Genomic DNA, 22,291 nt, shown 5'->3' with positions numbered 1-22,291 from the left:
CATTTTTATAATAAAATTCAATGATTTGCCAGCGTTGTTCGTTTGTAAGACGATTCATGGTTAAATTAAAGACCAAACTGTTTGACACCGAAATGAAACACGAAACGTGCGTCAGCTGTTTAAACCAACTGTTTGAAAAGATAATAGCTAAAAAATCACCCTTTATAACTGACGTAGAACCCATTTGCAAAAATATGATATAAATCTTACAATAGAGCGATTAATTTTACGCCACCTTGTAAAACATCCCGTCACTACAGAAAGCACACAAAAGAAGAATCCAATTTGACATTTTTTTGCTTAAGGGGGAAGCCTGCTTTAGAGGCTTCAAAAAATCAATTTTTTCGTGGATTTTTTTGGGAAGGAAAGAAATACTCGATTGAAGCGAAACTTTCTGGTTTTATTCTTATATATTTCAACAGTCTTCTCAAATTTTTTCATTAAAATATATGTCATATTATGCCTGGTACAAGCATTTTGCCGAGGCACCTCGAGTGTGCATATGTCGTGCGGCGGGAAAGATGCAGGTCGCAATTTTCACCTGAAACCAAAAACCCAAAAAGTTTTTATTTTGGTATAGTATAGCTTCTAGTTGAACGAAGAAAATTAAACAAAAAGTGAGAAATTCAACAATTCTTCGCTAATAAAAAAAAATTAATTTTTTTGGAAAAAATAAATTCACTTTAGATTGTTTAAAAAGTGGGTTAATCAGGTTCAACTAGAAGAGAATTTAATTCCGAATACGAGTACAATCAATGATAAAGGATTTGCTGCTATACTTGGACCTCATTAAATGGATCTGACTTGGAAACAATCACACGAGATAGTGGTAGTAAAACGGTGCTGGTCACTAATTAGGACACATATTCAGCTCAGAAATGCTCAACCACCTCAACAACAACAACAACAATCAATGTTATCTCGCTTCGATAGAACGTTTAACTTATTCCCTATGTCCCGATTTACACGAGGAGACATCTGGAAGGGAGACACTGGAAATTCTCTTTTGATGTTTCATTCGCGTACACACGGGCAAAAATGTTTCCGCGACATTTTGACATTTAATACTTCAGCATCGTCTGGTTCGGATGTATTCTAGCACGCACTTACATGTAAAGCGGAAAACGTTCGTCAACAATTTCTTAAATATATGAATGAAAAATGCAAACTGGTTAAATAATAAATAATTTATTGTTTTTTTATTTAAATATATTTATAAATTCTTATACTTGAATAAAAAAAATTAAATTAAAAATAGTGCATATGTAAATAATTAACTTAAAATTAACTTGAGTATCTAGAAATGCAGGGAAAAATTAGAAATCAACATAAACATGTCCCATAACTATTTTAAATTATACTTACTTTACTAGCAAAAATAATCGTGCATTTCCCAAGCAGCGTTCGGATGTTTGTCATCGTTGTTATCTTCCGTTTGATTGCAAACCAACACATAACATAGAACTTTCTTCCACAAAGGAAGAAAACGAATGAAGCAACTGTCAAAAATTGCTTTAAGATAAGAAATAGGAATAAGAAGAGCAAAGCGTGTCGCCGAGTACGGGAGACAAAATCCCTTCTCTCTTCCCCGACCGTCCTTCGCACTTGAACAAAATGTTTCCCTTCCAGATGTCTCTTCGTGTAAATCGGGTCTATCTTTTCCGCCAATTAGGAAAAATCGTAAAAATAAAAAACCGAGAAATCGCGCGTCAAAGTTTTTGTATATAAAAAATCCGCTCGTATACTTGCTCGACGCTTGCTCACAATTTCTTCTGTAACTGCGAAAATATTTGAATTTGCTTCTGAAATTTTGAGGACACATTCTTGGCTAGTTTGGGAAGACATTTATGCAAAAAAAAAATATCGATTTTTTGAAGCCTCTAAAGCAGGCTCCCCCCTTAACTCTGGCGATTTGCTACATTTCGGTAGTAAATAGTAGCTTTTTGGCTGCTCATTACGCTTTTCAACTGGTATCCCTATGGCCTCCAACTAACCGTTCTCGTGGTGATTTTGCTAACAACCAAGGCGACTGCTTGAAAGGTGGTACAAAAAGAAAATTTATATGTATTTCGCTTGCATTCCACGAATTTCTTGACTTCCTCTAATTTCAGTTTGTATCAAATCGCAGATTAAAACAGATCACTTTGGCATTCAAGCCATGAAAACAAAAGAAAAAATAACGAATTCGCTGCTCTAGCAACTACACCTTATATGCAGTCGCCTTAAAATTCATCAACGTTTTTATAAATTCCCAACTAATGTTTTTTAAATTTTTGAAATTGAAATTGAAAGCTGATGCGCTGTATGGACTGATCTTTGCTTAAGTAGAGCTTTTCGCGCTCCTGTGCATGTTTTTATTTTACTAGATTCAGAAACATGTGAGAGTCGCTATAAAAAACTCCAATGACAAACTGCAGACTCCAAGTTTTGCATTATTTTATCGGATATTAAACTTTTTCCACAACTTCAAAATGATGTTGCAGTTCCATAAATTTTGTGTTTAACTCTAATCGGATTCCTCCTCTCTAAGGTATAGATAAATTTCATTATCACATAAAAGCATTTTTTTAGCGAAAGTAGTAGTAGTAGGAAGAACTGTAAATACTTGATAACGCATGCTTATGCATCAAGCGACCTCAAAGATTTCAACCGCATCGAAGAGGAGTAAATCAATATTCACCTCTCAAAAACCTGTATTCGATAGAAAAGACAAAACTTCACATATTAACAATCAACATATTCGCAAATACCAGTAATGAGGCAAAAATAAATTTGTCAGCCTAACTTGTTCTAGAAGTCACACTGTGAGACGTAAAATAAAACCAAGCTAACGACGACATTAAGCCACTACACAAAATAAATACCACAAAGCAGCGTAGAAACCATTAGAAGAGAGTGTAAAAAAATGGCAATAAAATACAAGAGAAAAGCTGGTGCTGATCGTTTAAAGAGAGTGTGTGTGAGAGAGAGAGAGAGAGAGAGAGAGGCTCAGTGCGAGAAATGTATCATTTTATTTCAATTAATAATGTATTCAATAGTTACATAGATATGTATGAAAAAGTATGTATGACAGTGGTTTTGCCCACATAAACAATTGAAGGAATGCGAGTAAGTATGCATGTGCGTATGTATTCGTATACATACACACATATACACCCAGCCGCAAATGGTAATTGTTTGAGCAGGTAGACCATAACTGTAGACTAATGAAAAACTGAATAGAGCCCAATGCCTACACTGAAGGATTTAAGGGGACAGATACCTGTAAAATTTCGGAAAAAAGTTTTTTTTTTTCATAAAATGTTAATATAATCCTTTAAGAATATGTCAAACAATTTTAGAACGTAAATTTAAGTATTTCTTATATTATAGATACACAACCGTGACGACTCTATTCTTTGCGTTCGAGCGCTGGGAGAGGAATTTTCCTGTATTCAAACTTTAGACGCGTTTTTCTCAAAACTATATTTTTCGAATTGGCGTACACGATAACTCAAAAAGTTATTAACCGATCTCACTGAAATTTTGCACACATCTTTTTTTATGATATTACTTTCTATGTGAATTTACAATTTCGAAAATTTTCCAAAAAATAATTTTTTCGAAACAAAAATAGTAGGAAAATTCGCCCCAAAATTCATTTTTTTTTATTCCGCGAATTTTTTTTTTTAATTTTTTTTAATTCATATAGAAATTATGAGATTAATAAACAAAAAAAAATGTTGGTTGTTTGTATTCAGGTCACTGACGCCGAATGAGAAGCCCCGCTGTGACCTTCCTGGAAGAATTGAGTGTACATCCGCCATTTTAAATGATTGATATACAAAAAAAATTATATTATTTTAATGTATAAATAAACTGTATGCCAATTTTGAAAAATAAAAAATATATTGACATTTTAAATAATTTTAATTAAAATCAAAAATATGGCCGTTTACAGGTATCTGTCCCCTTATGCTTGGAATAAATGTAATCGAGTTAACGTACGATGCTTCCAATTTTTGGTCATAGCTCACAGTGCAGACAGTCAAGTGGTCTCTAGCCGTGAATATTTTGCTTAAACTTTAACAACAAAATATCGTTTCAAGTAGGCGTCGATTACTGGATGGATAAACTCTTAGTTCTTGCAAGTTTAAATTTTTGCTATTTGACTAGACCAGAAATTCCCCCAAATAAAAAGAATTTATAATGAAAAATTCGCAACGTAAAATTAAAAAATGTTGTGTTCCATCGAAATTTCCAGCAATAATTGTAAAAAAATTAGTAATAAAAAATAAAATAAATTGCCAATAAAAAATTGAATAAAAATAAATAAAGAGAAACTCCAGCGTGCATATTGCAATTGGCTGCTTTATGAAATATGTAAGTGCGTACATTGGATGAAAGAAAAATAACACAAGAGAAAGGAAATACTAACTGAATTCCGCTTGAAGGCGAGTTTTTGGAAGAAAAGTATTTCTCTTCGAGAAAGCACTTCTCTTCGAGTTTGCTGTTGATACTTATCGATATGAAGCACCCACTGAGACAAATATTTTCCAGAGAGCCTTTATGAATACGGCCGTTTTGGAAGTCTTTCCAATCCATCCATTCTCATTTGCACTTTCAGAAGTCAAGGGAGAGTGACTGTTGTAATCGTCATTTGATATGAGCCTGAATCTACAATTCTTGGATTGTCTATAGTGGCAGTGATTAATTTGAAATGCAGGTAAAAACTCAATTTAAAGAAATAAATGGTTGTAAATATATCAAAGCTTCAGAGATTTTTTTTAGAGAAGCAAAAATCGTCATTCTCATTGATAGTACTGCTTTATTTTTTTATAAAAAATAATAATGAAAATTATACAACTTTTAAAATTATTTTTAAGTAATAAATCTTTAGCATCTTTTGTAGGAATTATTTTTATTTCTACTTACACTCATTACGTTCCAACGCACAGTGTGGGAATCTCCGATCTAATCTAATCAAGAATTTGTGAATTTTTCAATGTAAACTACAATAACTGAGAATCTAGCCGGCCAGCGATCGATGCCTACTCAAAACAATATTCCGTTGTTAAGGTTCAAGGATAATGCAAGGGTATGCCATGGACACAAATTGAAAGCGTGTGAATAATGGAATTAAAATTTTTAGTTACAAGTTTCTTACGATCGCCCGATTACACTTATTCCAAATCCCAAAAAGTGTAGACATTGAAATATAAAGTAATCTTAAGGGGTTATATACAGTTCGAAGGCCGATAAAAGGGAATACTCCTGAATTTTATCTGAGAAAACATTTATATTTATTGATCTAAAAATTTGTATATATATTGTATTATGTTATCTTTTAACTTTATTTTAAGTCTTTGTATTACCAAAAATATTTTTTGGAAAAGGCGCTACAACTGATCTCCGGGAGCTTCTCTCAAAAAAGACGTTTTGGGGTGACCACTATATCTCTGAACTCGATCCTCTGAAATTAGAAAACAAAACAAATTTCGTTAAAGTAATGTTAAATCTAGTAATTAATCGAAGGAATAAGCAAAATAAGGCGGTTTCACAAAAAAAATCGATTTTTGACCAAAATTTCGGCCTTAAATTGTTTATAAAAAATATTTATCGCTGAGAAAAAGTCTTGGATTAATTACTAAAAAATATATTTAAGAAGCTCATGTTAAAATTCGAGACTAAGCGGCTTAGCCGTTTTCGAGTAATGTTGGTCACCGACTTTGAAAACACTATTTTGAAAAAAAAAACGCGTTTAAAGTTTAAAAGCACTTTACATAGGCTCCGGCGTTGTACTATTAAGCACTCTGAAGCGCCTTTTCAAATTTGCGTGTAACTTCGAAAATATTCACCGGAACGATGCTAAATTTTCTTTGTATATTCTTAAATATATGTACATTAAGAAGAAAAATAAAAAAAAAATCTATTAATTGGAAATTCTAACTGTATATAACCCCTTAATGCCTACTAAAGCTACACGTCGGCACCATATTATCTTTTAAGAAGAGTAAGGTATTAAATCTTTCTTTCTGCGCAATTCTGATTTTTTCCCCCCCTGGAATATACATACAACATATATTTGAGTGCCAGCTATTCCAAGCGGAGAATAAGGTATTTAAAGCTTTAATTTTAACGATCTATAAATTATTAAAACCCATTAAGGCTTTAGTTGCAAATAAAATCATACATAAATATTCTGTAGCGAATGGAATGAGGGAATTTTTTATGATGAAGAAATGTGCAAGAATTTCAAATGTTTAACCTTCTTCGCAAGGCATTGCTTAACAATATGGATATTTATTTACGTTTTTCTTCAAACATAACATCTCTCTCGTAATATTGACATGGCAACTGTAACTGAAGTAACGTAGCAATTTGGCATGGCTAACAAATAACGTATAAAAAATCATGTCGACGATGCAGCATACAGCTTACTTCGGCTGAATTCTTCTCGAAAGCGATTAAAACCCACAACGGTAGCAGACTTTATGGAGAGCGAGTAGCGATTAAATTAAGCAATGATTTTCTTAACAAGTTAGATTATCAAATGAAAATTGCTTATTATATTATATATATTGCTTATTGCACTTGTACAATGCATCTAAAAAATGTGGAAGAATCGTTAGTAAGTAAAAAAAAAATAAAAATTAAAAATTAAGTTTCTCTAAAATTCCTTTGAGTTCGGTCACTGGATTGCTAAATAAAAATCACAAGCTAATGACAACACAATTTGCTGGCTTTATTTAATTTCAATACGCAAATACTATAAAAGTTTGATTTTTCGGTCCTAAGCATAGATTTTGAGGACCGGTTAAAAACTCAGAGTATGTAAATTTTTTCTACCTTGCTTGTGACAAATTATATTCAAACAAATTATTTTTTGTCACACAGTAGTATCATAAGAAAATAATGTGAACTAGGCATGCATAGATCCAAATTCATAACGAACTCACCCGCTAGGTACCAGTCAATTTCGTTTTAAGCTCGCTCAACTTAAGTATGCTCTCACATGTAAGCTGAGCATTTGAAAACAATTCGTATACTTACTCGTACATACATATGAAAGCAACACTTGTTGGAAGTCAAAGCCATGCATACACACACATACACATAGTATGTATGGGCCTGGCTGTATAGGTTTCTCATTGTTTGTGCATTTTTGATTTCGTAATCTCTCAGCACAATAACTTTGTAATGGATAACAAAACAATGCTGCGCTGGGGAGAGTGTGTATAGGTGGAAATTACTCATGCGTACGAAAGCCCAGTAAAGACACAGTTATTGCATAGCTCTTGAAAAACAATCGACAATCGATAAGACAGTCATGCGATGTTCGATATTTTCAGTATAGTAATTTTTATGTAGATCGTAATTTATGACGAGTGTAACCGCCATAGACGGTTCGTTTATATGTGACTATTATTTGGTTGGTTCGAGCTTGAAGCATACGTGGGGCCATAAGGCATAAAATTATGGGAAAGGCCTTTTCTAGTAGTACATTTCTGTCATGAAACAGTTTTTTTTATAAAAAACATCTGCCATGCATATAATGAAAAAACCACGCCCCCAAAACTATTATGAATATTGATAACATTGATACATGTTTACATGTAGTTACTTATTTAGTTTTATTTTAATAATTTTTTTTATAAAAATTTAGACCATAATAATCAAAGTTTCATACAGTCTACAAGATTTAGGAGAAATCTATAAGTTTTCATAAAAATTTCACAATTTTTAATAAGAATTCAAAACAAAATTGGGTACACAGTTTAATAGCCCACTAAGTTTGAAAGCTTGAGGTACATAAATCAAAGCTTTGTGCGATTATTTTGTAATAAAGTTACGAATTTAAACATCCAACTAAACCTCTCATAATAATTCCTCTGAGTTCGATCACTGGATTGCCACATAAAATTCACAAATTTATGACAATACAACTTGATTTACTTTATTTCCAACACTTAACTGTTTACTTTACAAGTGCATGTTCACCTTACGACTGAATTACTCTATTAATTTTCGATTCCACGTTCAGGCCCTTAACTTGTGACTATCATAATTTCTAGATCTGACAGCTCGTGTCTTCTGGAATGTCTGCCCCGAGTTCCGCTGTCCCCACCAAGGCAAATTCATGCTTGGGAGTGATTTGAGAAAAAGTGAAACGAAAAAAGCGACACTCTTGGCTACGAAGCGTTATATTATATGTTGATATAAACGTAGCGACGAACTAAATAACTTTTAGGCCAGCGCCGACAGCATGGCGCGGTAGCCGAGCGCCTAGCAATGTGAGCTTCCGATCCAAAATCCTTGGTTCGAATCACAAGAAAAATTTTTTTTTTATACAGTTATTTTATTTTATTTTATGATATGTTTATGAGGAGCTTTTTTTCATGGCAGAAATACACTCGGTGTTTTGCCATTGCCTGCTGAGGGGTGAGCGCTATTAGAAAAATAGTTTTCCTTAATTTTGGTGCTTTCACCGAGATTCGAACTGACGTTCTCTCTGTGAATTCTGAATAGTAGTCACGCACCAACCCATTCGGCTACGGCGTTTGTTTAATTTTACTGATGCAAAAATGAGGAAAAATATATGAATAAAGTTTGCTTACTGTTTACACATATTCCAAAGGTGACGGAGAACCAAAAAAAAAAGTCGATTTTCAAACAAATACGAGTGCATATGTGTAATTGTGTTAGAGTTTCGGTCACGCCCCAGCAAAACCTGCGTGCATATGTGTTTGTAACATTCAAAAAAATGTAATTGTGTTAGAGTTTCGGTCACGCAGGTTTTGCTGGGGACGCTCATAATAGCAACCGCGTGTGTATTTTTATATTCGTAAATATTTTAATTTTTAAATATTTACCGCAATTATGCCGAAAAATAATGCAGAAAAGTGTCGTGAATATCGACAGAAAAAAAAATCAATAAATAGCATCACGGAATTCATTCACGAAAATTTAATAAAGTATACACCAGAAGTATCGCGGATACTTAGAAAAGATTACGATAAAGTTCCAATGATTTTAAGTGGCGATTTTAACGTAAATTTTGCATTGGACACAGCGGTTTCTTCAATTGACTTTCTCAATACAACATTGAATTTAAAAATGTGTAACAATCGCACTGAATCGACAACACGATCAAAAACAACAATTGACGCCACTCGTATCATTTGTTGAAATTGAAAACATTGAGGATGAATAATAATAAAATGAAGAAAATAAAATATGAACTTTATAGCAATATTATAATGAACCTATAATTATCCCGCCCCTAATGCTGCTTTCGTCTCATTCTCTCTCAGTTTGTTTTACGGAAGGTTTCACTTCTATCGCGTCTAACCGTTAGACTGGTATTTTTTTTTTTATTATCGATAACTTTTTATGTAAATATAACCTTTTGAGGTAATCTCACATGCAAGTTTTATTAGAGGATCTTCAATAGTGCTCCATATGCAAGAGCGATTCTTGGCGGTCTACCCATCTCATTTTATATATCGTGAAATTCATTGCATATTAATCGAGGATGCACGTATTACCATCGGTATGAGCTGTTCACTGCTGGTTCACCAAAGATATGCCAACTGCAAGAGCTACTTGGAAAATGATCATTAGAGTGTAACGGAATGCGGCACAAGGCACAAGGCTGAACTGGAAAAAATTTTTAGTTGAGTATGAATACTTTTTTGGGTTGAGGTTGGGTGGAAAATGCCTTCGCACCATATAGTAACCGTCACTGTTAGATGTGTGGCGATTCCACCAAAGATATCCCTCCTCTTCTCTTGAATTTTTCCCTTCACCACGGGACTGCTTCCGCATTGCTTCGAGGTAGAGGGCCAAGACGGCGTCCTAAGAAGGGCACTTACTTACTCACCCTGCGTAGAGGGTCACCTCTTCAGGATAAGTTTCCATTTCAGGCTTCTTTTTTCGGATACTATTTTCCATAAAATTTGCGACAGCATTCCATTTATCTACGTCAATCATCATTTTCTTGATTATTTCTTCAGGTGTAAATTCACCAATAGCTCGTCGCAGAGCTGTTCTCTCTATGTTCCACCTCTCGCATTTAAGGAGGAGGTGCTCCGCATCATCGTACTCAGTATCTCCATATATGCAATTTGGTAGGCTCACTTTTCCCATTCGCCACAAATACTTGCGAAAGGACCCATGTCCGGACAAAAACTGTGGGAGGTAATAGTTAACCCCACCGTGCTTTCTTTCTAATGTCTCGCTGTCCATCTGCCGCACCGTTTAGAGTTCCATCTTGCCTACCAAAGTGTGAGCGTTTGAATTCTAATATCGGATAAGCAAAGTACTAGGATTCCTCTCATTTTTGCCTTCCATCTCCGTTTGCGCTCTTGTGCTAAAATATCTATAGGGATGGTTCCGCTGATAAATAAAACCGCTGCTTCTGCTGCTGTTCTGTGTGAAGAAGCCACCCTCCATCTTTCCACGGCATCCATATATTGAGAACTGTTAAATTTCTTCCATATTACTCACAGCTTCCATAGCCAGCCAACACGGCGATTTCCAAAAAATAAATTTGGTTTACTTTTTAAACTTAAACATTTAAGAAAAAGTGAAGGTAATGGTTTAAGAGAGAATAGTATAATATATTCTACATTTTTTGACAAAATATCTGTCCTCTGTTTAAACTAGATTTTCGATTGACTTACATATATCTCATCCAGGGTTAAACATAAAGTGGCTCACAGCTTATTTCGAGCGATCCTTTAATCAAAAGACAATTTTTTGACTATTTTATGCCGTTAATTAACCTCACGAAACCAAATTTAATTCTTTTAATCCCGATGAAAAGACATTTGTCTGGTACCAACCTAGTTCAGAGTAGCGGCCGATTAACCTACATAGAACTGTTATGGTTTAGAGTCGTATGGCACCAGCAGGGCTCGGAAACTTAGCTTTCATAGAGGAAACTATAGATAAAACAACTTATTTCAATTTATTGACAAATAATTTCTTGGAAAGTGCTGAAATATTTGGTTTTCGGGTATATTTCGTTTATATAGGGTACATAAGTACTCCAAACACAAATCAAATATTTTTCAACCACAGTTTATTGGAAAATGTTCCCATGTGGTTGCAACGCTTGCACAAAAGCCCAATTTCAATGTAATTGAGAATTTAGGGAGCGTTCTTGAGCGAAATATAAAAAAAAATATCACATAAAAAGAGGAGTGTCAGAAATTAGCCCGCGAATATACCAAAGAACTTGTAGGCTTTATGCAGCCTCGACAAGAATTCGTTTTAAAACAAAAAGGCTACTTTAGAAAATATTAAAAAATAAATAAATAAATAATCGGCGCGTACACTTCTGTTAGGTGTTTAAACAATTTTTATAAATTGAAATGATGCACGGGCTTCAGCTGTCTATTAGTTGGCTACATGACAGTCCAGAGTATTGTTTACAAGCGCGCGGAAGCATTTTGCCGAGAGCAAACGCGAAAAAATAAAATCAATGAAGTCACAACCAGCTCAAGCACCTTAACGTAAATAAAGTTTTTTTTATCGCACCATTACTCGTTACAGTGATACCGGCAGCACCGCGAAACGTCATGGAAGGGGTCATCAAAAGACTGCAACGTCACGTAAAATGCTTAAAAAAGTGAAGAAGCGACCTGGGCGAAATCCGAGAGTCTGCGAGTGTCCCGAACAACTGTCTGGCTCAGATGTCAGCAACCTAATAAGGTTCTTAAACCGCACAGACTGGATGTAGTCATGCCGTAAATAACTGGTAAACAAGTTGGTAACGGGGATGTGGCAACAAAATGGTGCGGAAGCGCTGGTTGGATTCTGGAAGAATCACCACTCAAACCAACCTACCAACTAAACACATTTTTTACTTTGAATTGAATAAAGGTATATTAATTTTCCAAACTAAATGTATGGCTTTTTTAATTAGTTACAATTCGAGTGTCGGAACCTGTATTCTGGCAATGGTGAACCTCCGAATCCATTTCTGCCATGAAAAAGCACCTCATAAAAAAAAATATCTGCCGTTCGGAGTCGGCTTAAAACTGTAGGTACCGCCATTTGTAGAGCAATATCAAGGCGTACGCCACAAAAAGGAAGAGAACCGACCAAACACTCAAAAAGGGTGTAAGCCCTAGTTATTTAAAAGTACATAATATATAAGTATCTTTGATTGTACAATGAAATTTTTTTCAAAAAAAAACTTATGAAAAAACGTCTTACATTCTTACTTCTTTCAAATAAACGAATAAACGAAATAAGCTGTGGGCCACTGTATTTGTGAGTCGAATGCCTCATTTTTTGTCTGGCTTAAAATTTTCCATTTGCTTCGTATTTTTACAGTGTATCCACAATGGCAATTCCCACTGAAGACTACACCTTCAACAAACCTTCATGATGGGCTCAGTCAAGTGGTTGCTAGAATGCACTTAATTTGTTATCCTTTGTTCGAAGCGCTGCAATTACAAATTCAAGTGAAATTCATATTGAAATCACAAAAAAGAGAAACCTGGTGTAGAAAAACGGCCAATAAAAACTATGTGATGTGCGTGGCTGCATGTGTAAAAATGTATGTACTTACGATTGTGTATGTGTATGTATGCTTATATATGTAACAGAAGATGTATATGAGTGTGGCGTTAGCTTAGCTGCGTGACGAGTTTGATCATTACATCCTTTTCTCTTAACCTTGTTGGCGCTCAAAAAATAACAACTAAAACAACAAAGAGTAAACGGCACAAAAACACAAAAAAAAAAGAAAAAATACAGAGTCAAAATTTTACTTCTCATTTGCGCTCTTCATTCGCTTGCTATTGCTGTTGCTCTTACACTACACCACAAAGCGCGACGCTAAAGTAGTTCACTCTTTGTTTGCCCATTAGTTTGGCTCGGATCCTTAAGGTGTATACAACGTTTGGGACGCGATTGAACGCAGCTCGTCGTATATGTATTATAATTTTTTGTTATCACATCCGACATGTGCAATTCCCATTTAACGCACGCTACTACGAAATTACTCATACTTGGGCTTCTGGCGCTTAGCTATCAGCATCTTATTGCTGCTGGTGAAACGAGCCTGGATGGCTGCAATGAATACGTTTGTGGTTCAATCGTCTCCAAATGTCTCTTGACGCAGAGCTGTCAGTGTAATTTAAGCAATGCCACTTGCTTGCACGAGTGTCTCAAATGTTTGGGCAACATGTACGGGGAGTGTTGCGCCTGCTTGGATATGTGTCCCAAAGTGAAAGATATATTTAACTCGGCGGTGCCCAGATCACAATATGGACTTTTCGAAGGTTTACCGGAATTGTTTGAGACGCTGACCGAAGATGACGACAATTGGAATGTGATACGCTTCGCCATGCCATCCAGCGTACGTCGGCATTATGGTGCCGGTTTTGGTGTTAGTTTCGCTAGCATTGTGAGCGATGGCGATGCTATTGACCGGCAAGCGTCCCTACAAAAATTGCATACATCAGCGGCTGGAACGCAAGTCAATTGCACTGTTATCTACTTGAATGATTGCAAAACGTATCACAAGTGCGCCCACGACTGCGAGAATATGGGTGCGAGTAGTTACCGCTGGTTCCACGATGGCTGTTGTGAATGTGTGGGCGCGAACTGTATTAATTACGGCATTAATGAGAGTCGTTGCTCGGCATGTCCAATAGATGATGAGAATGCCGAGGAGGGTGCTGGTGCGGATTACGATGATGAGTCGATGTGGACATTTGGCGAGGAGGAGCACAACTACAATTAACTTAGTGCGTTTAGCGAAATGTGGCTTTGATCTTAAAACAAAATGGCAAAATGGCAAAACGGCATGCAATAAAGTGAAATGTTGCTCGGTTAATTTAATTTAGTTGAAGCCAGTGATAAGTAACAGTTAGCTATAGTAGAGTATGTATGTATGTAATTCATTGGAGGGGAGTAATTGGTGATAGAACGCTAAGTGTCACGGGGATAATTTAATTAGGAAGTAAGAGTGCATTATTTCATTTGGATGCAGTGTTTTTTTTTAACGATAAATAAATTTTTAAGAAAGTGTATTTGCAAATATTTTATTTTAGTGCCATTACTTCTAAATAAATAGAGTGTTAAATTAAACCAGAATTCAATACTTCATTTATTATTTAATCGACTGAACGATCAATTGGCCTGTGAGAGTGGTACAAGACAGAGTTACAACATACGTACATGCATATATACATTCATACATACATACATACATACATGTGTACATACAAGTTCAACTTAATTGGGAATTCATTGTGTGTATACCCAGCAGGAAAAGCCAGGCAAACACGTAGATGTCGTAAGGTCGGGTGGAAACAAATTTTCTGTACCCCATGCGTGAGTTTAGTAAAACGACAAAGCTACAGTCATCTTCTATTTTATTTGCCAATCCGATTTCGAATGTGGGCGATCACACAGTTGAACAGATATAAAAGAAAACAATACAAATAAAATTATGCGCTTATAACAGTGTCATTTGAAAAATTATGGCACTTGTAAATAATGCCAAATAAATTACAATAACTAATCATTACACTAAATTATATTTTTAACAACCTCATCATAAACTTCTCGATCTCTTCTTCTTCTTAATCGGCGCGATAACCGCTTAGCCGAGTTTATCAAAGCACGCCAGTCATTTACTTCTCGTGCTAACCGACGCCAATTGAACACATCAAGTGAAGCCAAGTCCTTCTCCACCTGATCTTTCCAACGCAGAGGAGGCCTTCCCCTTCCTCTTCCTCTGCTACCACCAGCTCGTACCGCATCGAATACTTTCAAAGACGGAGCGTTTGTATCCATTCGGACGACATGACTCAGACAACGAAGCTGCTGGATCTTTATTCGCTACGCTATGTCTATGTCGTCGTAAAGCTCATACAGCTCATCGTTCCATCGCCTGCGATATTCGCCGTTGCCAACGTGCAAAGGTCCAAAAATCTTGCACAGGATCTTTGTCTCAAACACTCCAAGCGTCGCTTCATCGGATGTTGTCATCGTCCATGCTTCTGCACCATACGTTAGGACGGGCACGATGAGAGTCTTGTAGAGTGTTAGTTTTGCTCGTCGAGAGAGTACTTTACTACTCAATTGCCTACTTAGTCCAAAGTAGCACTTGTTGGCAAGAGAGATTCTACGTTGGATCTGAAGGCTGACATTGTTATCGGTGTTAATGCTGGTTCCCAAATAAACGAAGTCTTTTACAACCTCGAAATTGTAACTGTCAACAGTGACGTGGGTGCCGATACGCGAGTGCGCCGACTGTTTGTTTGATGACAGGAGATACTTCGTTTTGTCCTCGTTCACCACCAGGCCCATTCGCTTCGCCTCTTTATCCAGTTTGGAAAAGGCAGAACTAACAGCGATTGTTAAGGCCGATGATGTCAATATCATCGGCATACGTCAACAATTGTACGCTGTCATAAAATGTTGAGCCTGAGCGATTAAGTTCTGCGGCTCGTACGATGATCTCCAACATCAGGTTAAAGAAGTCACACGACAGCGAGTCACCCTGTCTGAAACCTCGTTTAGTATCAAACGGCTCGTAGAGGTCCTTCCCAATTCTTACATAGCCTTATTAGTTTTGCGGGGATACCAAATTCAGACATCGCGGCATACAGGTAACTCCTTTCCGTACTGTCGAATGCAGCTTTGAAGTCGACGAAAAGATGGTGTGTGTCGATTCTCCTTTCATGGGTCTTTTCCAAGATTTGGCGTATTGTGAATATTTGGTCGATGGTAGACTTTCCAGGTCTGAAGCCACACTGATAAGGTCCAATCAGTTGGTTGACGGTGGGCTTCAGCCTTTCACACAATACGCTCGCTAGAACCTTATAGGCGATATTTAGAAGACTAATCCCGCGGTAATTGGCACAAATCGCAGGATCGCCCTTCTTATGGATTGGGCAGAGCACACTTAAATTCCAATCGGCAGGCATGCTTTCATCCGACCATATTCTGCATATGAGCTGATGCATGCACCTTACCAGCTCCTCGCCGCCATGTTTGAATAGCTCAGCCGGCAGTCCGTCGGCGCCCGCGGTTTTGTTGTTCTTTAGCCGTGATATTGCTATTCTCACCTCGTCATGGTCGGGTAACGGAACGACAATTCCGTCGTCGACGATTGGGGTATCGGGATCTTCACATTCTCTGTGACATGCGCAGCTATCACTATTTAGCAGGTTCGAGAAGTGTTCCCTCCATAATTTAAGATTGCTCTGTACGTCAGTCACCAGATCGCCGTCTTTGTTCTTACAGGAAAACGTCCCGGTCTTGAAACCTTCTGTAAGCCGCCGAACTTTCTGGTAGAATTTTCGAGCGTTGTTCCTATTGGCCAGCATCTCAAGCTCCTCGCACTCACGCATTTCGGCCTCTCGTTTCTTCTGTCGGATAATACGTCTCTAAGTGGCGGGTCCCAAACCCAGCGCACAACCAGCTATCCTGGAATGTGTTCGGAAGCTACCCAGAGGTTACTTGGGCTAATCCCGGGAATTGTGAGCTGCTTGAACCATATGCAGAAGAATCGTCCTGGCCACTCCCCAAGTGAATGGCGATCAGTATATTTCCCCACTTGCGTGGACTTCTACATATCGAGCCATCCTCGATCTCTTGCTGCTGTTAATAATGATCCTATGTTTTGGATTCCAGTCCATTTTCTAATGTTTCTCAGCCAGGATAACAGTTTTCTGCCGGTTCCACGTTTTCCTTCTAACTTTCCTTGAAGTATTAATTGCAGCACCAGATATTTCTCATTTCTCTCAATATGTCGTAAGTATTCAGCTTTTCATCTCTTAATAGTAGTGAGCAATTTGCGATCCTGCCGAATTCTTGGCATTACTCCCACATTTGTTCGAGTTTATCGCTTCCTCTTGCCTAAACATATCCAAAAAGGGCAGACAGCCTACGTTTGCTATTGCTAGAAGGCAGGAGCTGATTGGTCTCACCTTACCAAATTCAAAACTTGGGTGGTCAATCAGGAACTGGAGAGTCCTTGCCGAAGATTCGTGCTCAGCCCACAGTTGTATTGAGTTTCAGTGTGGCGAGGAGGCACAAATCCCACTGCCCTCTACAGAGAACAGAGCTTCCCGTGTTCCGATGCCTGCTTTGAAGCCGAATTGATTTTCTTCCATTGTTAATTCACATTTCTTGTATATTCTGTTGTGAATAATTTTGAAAATTATTTTTTAAGAGTGACTCAGACTTATCAGTCTGTAGTCACATCACTTCTTCGCAGAAATCTTTATTGGAAGGGCAATAAGAGTAGATTTTTGCTAATCTTGGGAGTATTTTCCCGTATCGTAAATATAATTAAATCATATTTGAAGAATTTCAATATTGTCATCATCAACCAGCTTTAATATTTCAGACGACAATTCGTTGGGTCCTGTTCCTTTGTTGTCCTTAGACATTTTGATGGCGTTTCTGATTTCATCCCTTGTTATAGGTGGTCCTGTCAACGTCTGAACTAACTGTGGCTCATACATGGATCTATGTATTTTTGCTAGATTTTTTTTTTCACGCTGGACTCAAAAATAATTTCATTCTTGTCATTTATTAGAATAGTTGGCATTGTTTTGCGGTATATAACGGCCACATCTTTAAGCTTCTTTTGAAGATTAAAGTCGTCGTGGAACCTCTGTAATTCTCAACTTTCTTACATTGATTTTTACAGAGCGTATTTTGCGACGGATCTTATTATTAAGTTCTTTATATTGCAACAAATTTGTAGTTTTATGAGTAAGTCGCTGTTGCATATGCGCCGCTATTTCATCCGTCATCCACTTACTTTTTGTTAAGTTACTTTTTTTGCTTAAGTTACTTATCGCAAGCTCATTAAGAACTGTTTTGAAACGATCCCATAATATTTCAGCATCTTCAGTACTGGAATTTATTCTAGTTCTAGCAATGTTGCCTTCGAAAATTATCCTAATCCGCTGAAATTATGAGAATTAAGTCTAGTTGTCAATCGGAATTCGTTGCACCTAATTACTGAGATACTTCCGAATTAAGTCGTTAATCCCGAATGACGCCACTGTAGGTCTAGGCTGTACGTGTTGTAAGCACGGGCGAAAATAAACTTTCTATATCTATGGATGAGTTAAGAAAAACTTCAAAGTCACATCGTTACCATAAACGGCATTCCTCTGCCTTGAAAAGATCAGGTGGAGAAGGACTTGGCTTCACTTGGCCGGTTAGCACGAGCAAGAAACGACTGGTGAAACTCGGTCAAAATCGCATAACCGGTTATCGCGCCAATCAAGAAGAAGAAGAATCATGTACGGTATATGGCACAAAAAAGGAATGGTTAATTTCTGATTTTTTGGAAAGCATTGAAAAGAGGCCGTTGTTTTTGTTGTAGCAGCTTGTTGAGCCCTGTCAGTGCGGTGTAGTAACCGGTTCTCTTCGTCTAACTCTTACCCTGTCTAACGGTAACCCAGAAACGTGCTGTTTCGTGACAGATTGGGTCCAGAGGAAGAGGGGTGTTAGGTGAATGGGTTTGATAAGGCATGTGAATAGGTTGTTAGTGTTGTAGCAGCATAAACATTCCCCACACTTACATACAGGGAATGCTGCTGGAGTGGCAATCCTTGGCCGGATATAAATCCGGGTCGTTTCGGTAACGTAGAACTGACTGCCGTGGAAACGAGGTCGTTAGTGTCATGGGGTGTGCCTTCACATGTTGGACATATATTTGATATGTCGGGAACGATTCTAGATAAATAGAAATTTTACCTGCTACAATATCCGTACAGTAAATAAAGTTACGAGGATCTCGCGAAACAGCTGAAGCTCTTATTGAAATTCCCATGGCAGCCAGTTCTACGTTAGCGGAATGACTCTAGTTTTTCCCGGTCATGGGCTGCAGCCCCAGTAAAGTAGCCCTGTTTAGTTCACCGTATCCTACATTGAAATGAGGGTCTCCCATTTTGAAGGTGATGGTAGCACCGTTGGCAAGCTTGAGTCCTCGCTCTTCAAATGTATCCACTTTTAACGATAGGCGATAGAAAAAGAATTATTAAAAATTCAAGTGATTCTTTCGCCACGCTTCTTAAACTAGTTTCTGAGGAATAAGTGTGACCATAACAAGCAGCGAAAATAATAAAGGGTGGGCCATATAGCTTTTGCTCTTTGAACCACCTATTTTTTTAAGAATGGTAACACAAATGACATGTCAAATGTGTTCATAATTTATTTAAAGGTTTGACATTTACGAAATGGGACGCTATACGCTTGAACAAAATGGGGAAATATTGAGAACCTTTTTCGAAAATGAGCGAAGAGCCGCGGTTACAGTAAATGGCGAGCGTTACCGTGACATGGTCAACGAGTTTTTGTTTCCAAAAATTGAAGAGAATGACATGGACGACCATTTTTTGTGGGGAGCCGTTAAGGACAAATGCTATGCGAACCATCCAGAGACGATTGATGCTTTAAAACACGAAGTTGCCATTCATGAAATTGGAGCCCAAACAATCGAAAATGTACTTAAAAATCGGGTTGATCAATGGCCTACTGTAAAGCCAGTCGTGGCAGTCATTTGAACGATATTATTTTTCATTCATAAATGACAATGTTCAATCTTCAAAATAAAAAAAAAAGGTTGAAAAAATATTGATTAATTAATTAGTTTGATTGAAAAAGCAAATTTTACATAGCCCACCCTATATGTTCTCAAATGTTCATAGTGATCGAACTAACCCGACATTAGCTACGCAGCCTTTCATCATAACAAATTCCTAGAGTTGTGGTGTGGAACAGTGAGCCACAACGAATTTTTTCCAATCGGCTCTTTTATGCATCAATCTCGTAACTTCAGCTGAGCTGCATGGTGCGGGTTTCCGACTCCAGCAGTCGTCTCCAGATATTCGCTGGTCGTCCACGTCTGTGGGATTCTGGGGGGTTCCAGTAAATGGCGGCCCTTGTTAAGTCACTATTTCCCCTGCGTAGAACATATTCGGACTTTGATGAACCTGAAATTACCACTTCAAGCAATCATTTGTTTTTAAAAGATGCTGCCTTAACATCCGAAATTTTGATAGATAAAAAATTTAGCGAAACGAAAGTAGTTACTTGTGGCATTTAGAAACAGAACAAATAATAGCAGCCCTAGCATACTTCCTTGGGGAACCCCAGAAGAGGCCAAGAAAAGTTCGGATGAATATTAATAAAGTACTGGCTAAAATATTAAAATATCAAAAATTACTTAAATAAAATTATTTTAATGTTTTTTGTACAAAGTTTAGCAATGATGAACTGTGTTACCGGGAGGGAGTCTCCCTGGTCTCATACGCTGACGACTGCACGATAATGGCATCGGGCAATGACATCGATGGTCTGTGCTCCAAAGTGAACTGCTACCTTACCGACCTTTCTCGCTTTTTCGCTGCGAGGAATCACCAACTTTCCCCCGCTAAATCTATGGCGACCCTCTTTACCAACTGGACAAAGGATGTCAAACTGTCCCTCAGGGTAAAAGTCGATGTCACACCAATTCCGACGGTAAACAATCCCAAAATTTTGAGTGTGACCTTTGACAGTTTGCTCTCCTTCTCAGCGCATGCAACCGCAATTGCCTCTAAGGTCCAAAATCGCAACAAGGGCCTCAAGTCGCTTGCCGGCCGCACTTGGGGTAAAGACAAAGAACTATTGCTATCGACATTAGTTGGCCGGTTGGAACTAGTGACACGCAGTGGATAAAGCTACAGACATGCCAAAATACTGCCATTCGGACAGCGACCGGTTGGCTCCTGATGTCTCCTATTCAACACCTACACAATGAGGCACAAATGTTCCCTGTATTGGAGCACAATAAACTGCTCAGCAAGCAGTTCCTGCTGGTGTGCTACCGCAGATTTCATCCTTGCAGACACCTGTTTGAGCCAGAGCCGCCTCCTAGGCATGCCAGGAGACACCTTTTGAACTATGCCAACGAGATCCAGGACAAAACTGACAGAAATCTAATGGACCAGACAGTATTTAGACAGTCAGTAAACGACATTCATCGGGAGACCGTCACCACCTTCTTAAGTTCCCGACCTGTGAATGCCGTAATCGGAGACCAACCATCACCTATTCCAGATAAAGAGCTCCAGCTTCCCCGTGAGACACGCGTAACACTGGCAGAACTACGTTCTGTATACTGTAGTAGGTTAAACTCCTACTTATCCAGAATCGACGCCGACATACTAAACATATGTCCGGCATGTGAAGGTACCCCGCACGACACTAACCATCTTTTCACATGCCCTCTCCCTCTAAACCCAACCTGTCGTAACAGACGACCGGTGATATAACCTACACTGACGGGGCTTCTATTACTGTTAAAACAACCACAACAAAGTGTTACCGGGAAAGTCATCCTTAATACGTAAAAACATTAATATTTGGGTAATTTCTAATCAATTTGGTTACTTGACATGATGTCCAAAACTTAACCGTTTTCGAGTTATTTGATTTTAAAAATTATTTAAAAAAAACATTTTTTTTACTATACTTTCACTCTATTAAATGTTAATTCGAAAGTCCGATTTTTTTTTCTATTTTCATCTAAAGGGAAACGAGGGTAGGTTAATTAATAAAAATCGTTGATTAATAAAAAAATTTCCACCCAGCACAGTGAAAAATTCCTGCTTCATAAAGTTCTAAATTTACGCTTTTGTTTCGAAGTGTTTCCTACTTCACATCATTCAAAAAACAAAAACAATTCAGTGTGGAAACTATGCTGCAAATTATTCTAAGAACTAGCGAGTCATTTTAGCTATCCAAAAGTATATGAACTTCTAAGAAAAGTGTAACTGAATAGACTCAGCAGGAAGTGCAACATAACGAAACAACGATTCCAAACAATACCAGTTTAGTACCTGGCATAATTTAGACAATCGAAAAAGGTCGGGTGAACATTTTGTTGCTCACAGTTTGCGCACTTAACGGTTCTTGAATCGTGCACTGGATTTTGATCTCTGCTCGTGATAATGCCAACGTACACCAATGAGGAATACGCTGACATCCCAACCCTAATCCTAAGGAAATTGTATTGCATATTTCCCTACTGGGTATTTCTACCTCCACATGAAGCAACATTTGAGTTTTCTACGCGTTTGGAGAGTAAACAGTCGTAGATAAATTAATCGTTTTCTTCTTATAAATTTTGTTTTGATGACTTGTCGTTGTGTATGCTTTGTCACCGATGAGCGGTTTCAGATGAAATTTAGCACGCTTGTGGAAACTGGCCTAACTTGTTTGAATGTATTAGAAATCATCGTCTCAGCAGATCTCGCATGCGCTTATTTTCCGT

The 22,291-nt window shown here is 37.5% G+C and overlaps 1 protein-coding gene across 1 annotated transcript; it reads left to right on the top strand.

Moving 5' to 3' along the window:
* Window positions 1-12,853: 12,853 nt before the first annotated feature.
* On the top strand, window positions 12,854-14,094 carry LOC129239292 (protein twisted gastrulation). The gene has a single exon (XM_054874688.1). The coding sequence runs from the start codon at window positions 12,959-12,961 to the stop codon at window positions 13,739-13,741; it is 783 nt and encodes a 260-aa protein (XP_054730663.1). The 5' UTR covers window positions 12,854-12,958; the 3' UTR covers window positions 13,742-14,094.
* The last annotated feature ends 8,197 nt before the right edge of the window (window positions 14,095-22,291 follow it).

The sequence above is a fragment of the Anastrepha obliqua genome, chromosome 2, assembly GCF_027943255.1.
Source record: "Anastrepha obliqua isolate idAnaObli1 chromosome 2, idAnaObli1_1.0, whole genome shotgun sequence".
NCBI classification, from domain to species: domain Eukaryota; kingdom Metazoa; phylum Arthropoda; class Insecta; order Diptera; family Tephritidae; genus Anastrepha; species Anastrepha obliqua.
The sequence above is the reverse complement of the archived record's forward strand: the minus strand, read 5'-3'. Positions and strand labels throughout refer to the sequence as shown.

What these genes read in the sequence shown, in the direction of transcription:
- LOC129239292 (XM_054874688.1), top strand. Translation starts at nt 12,959, where the DNA reads ATGTGCAATTCCCATTTAACGCACGCTACTACGAAATTACTCATACTT.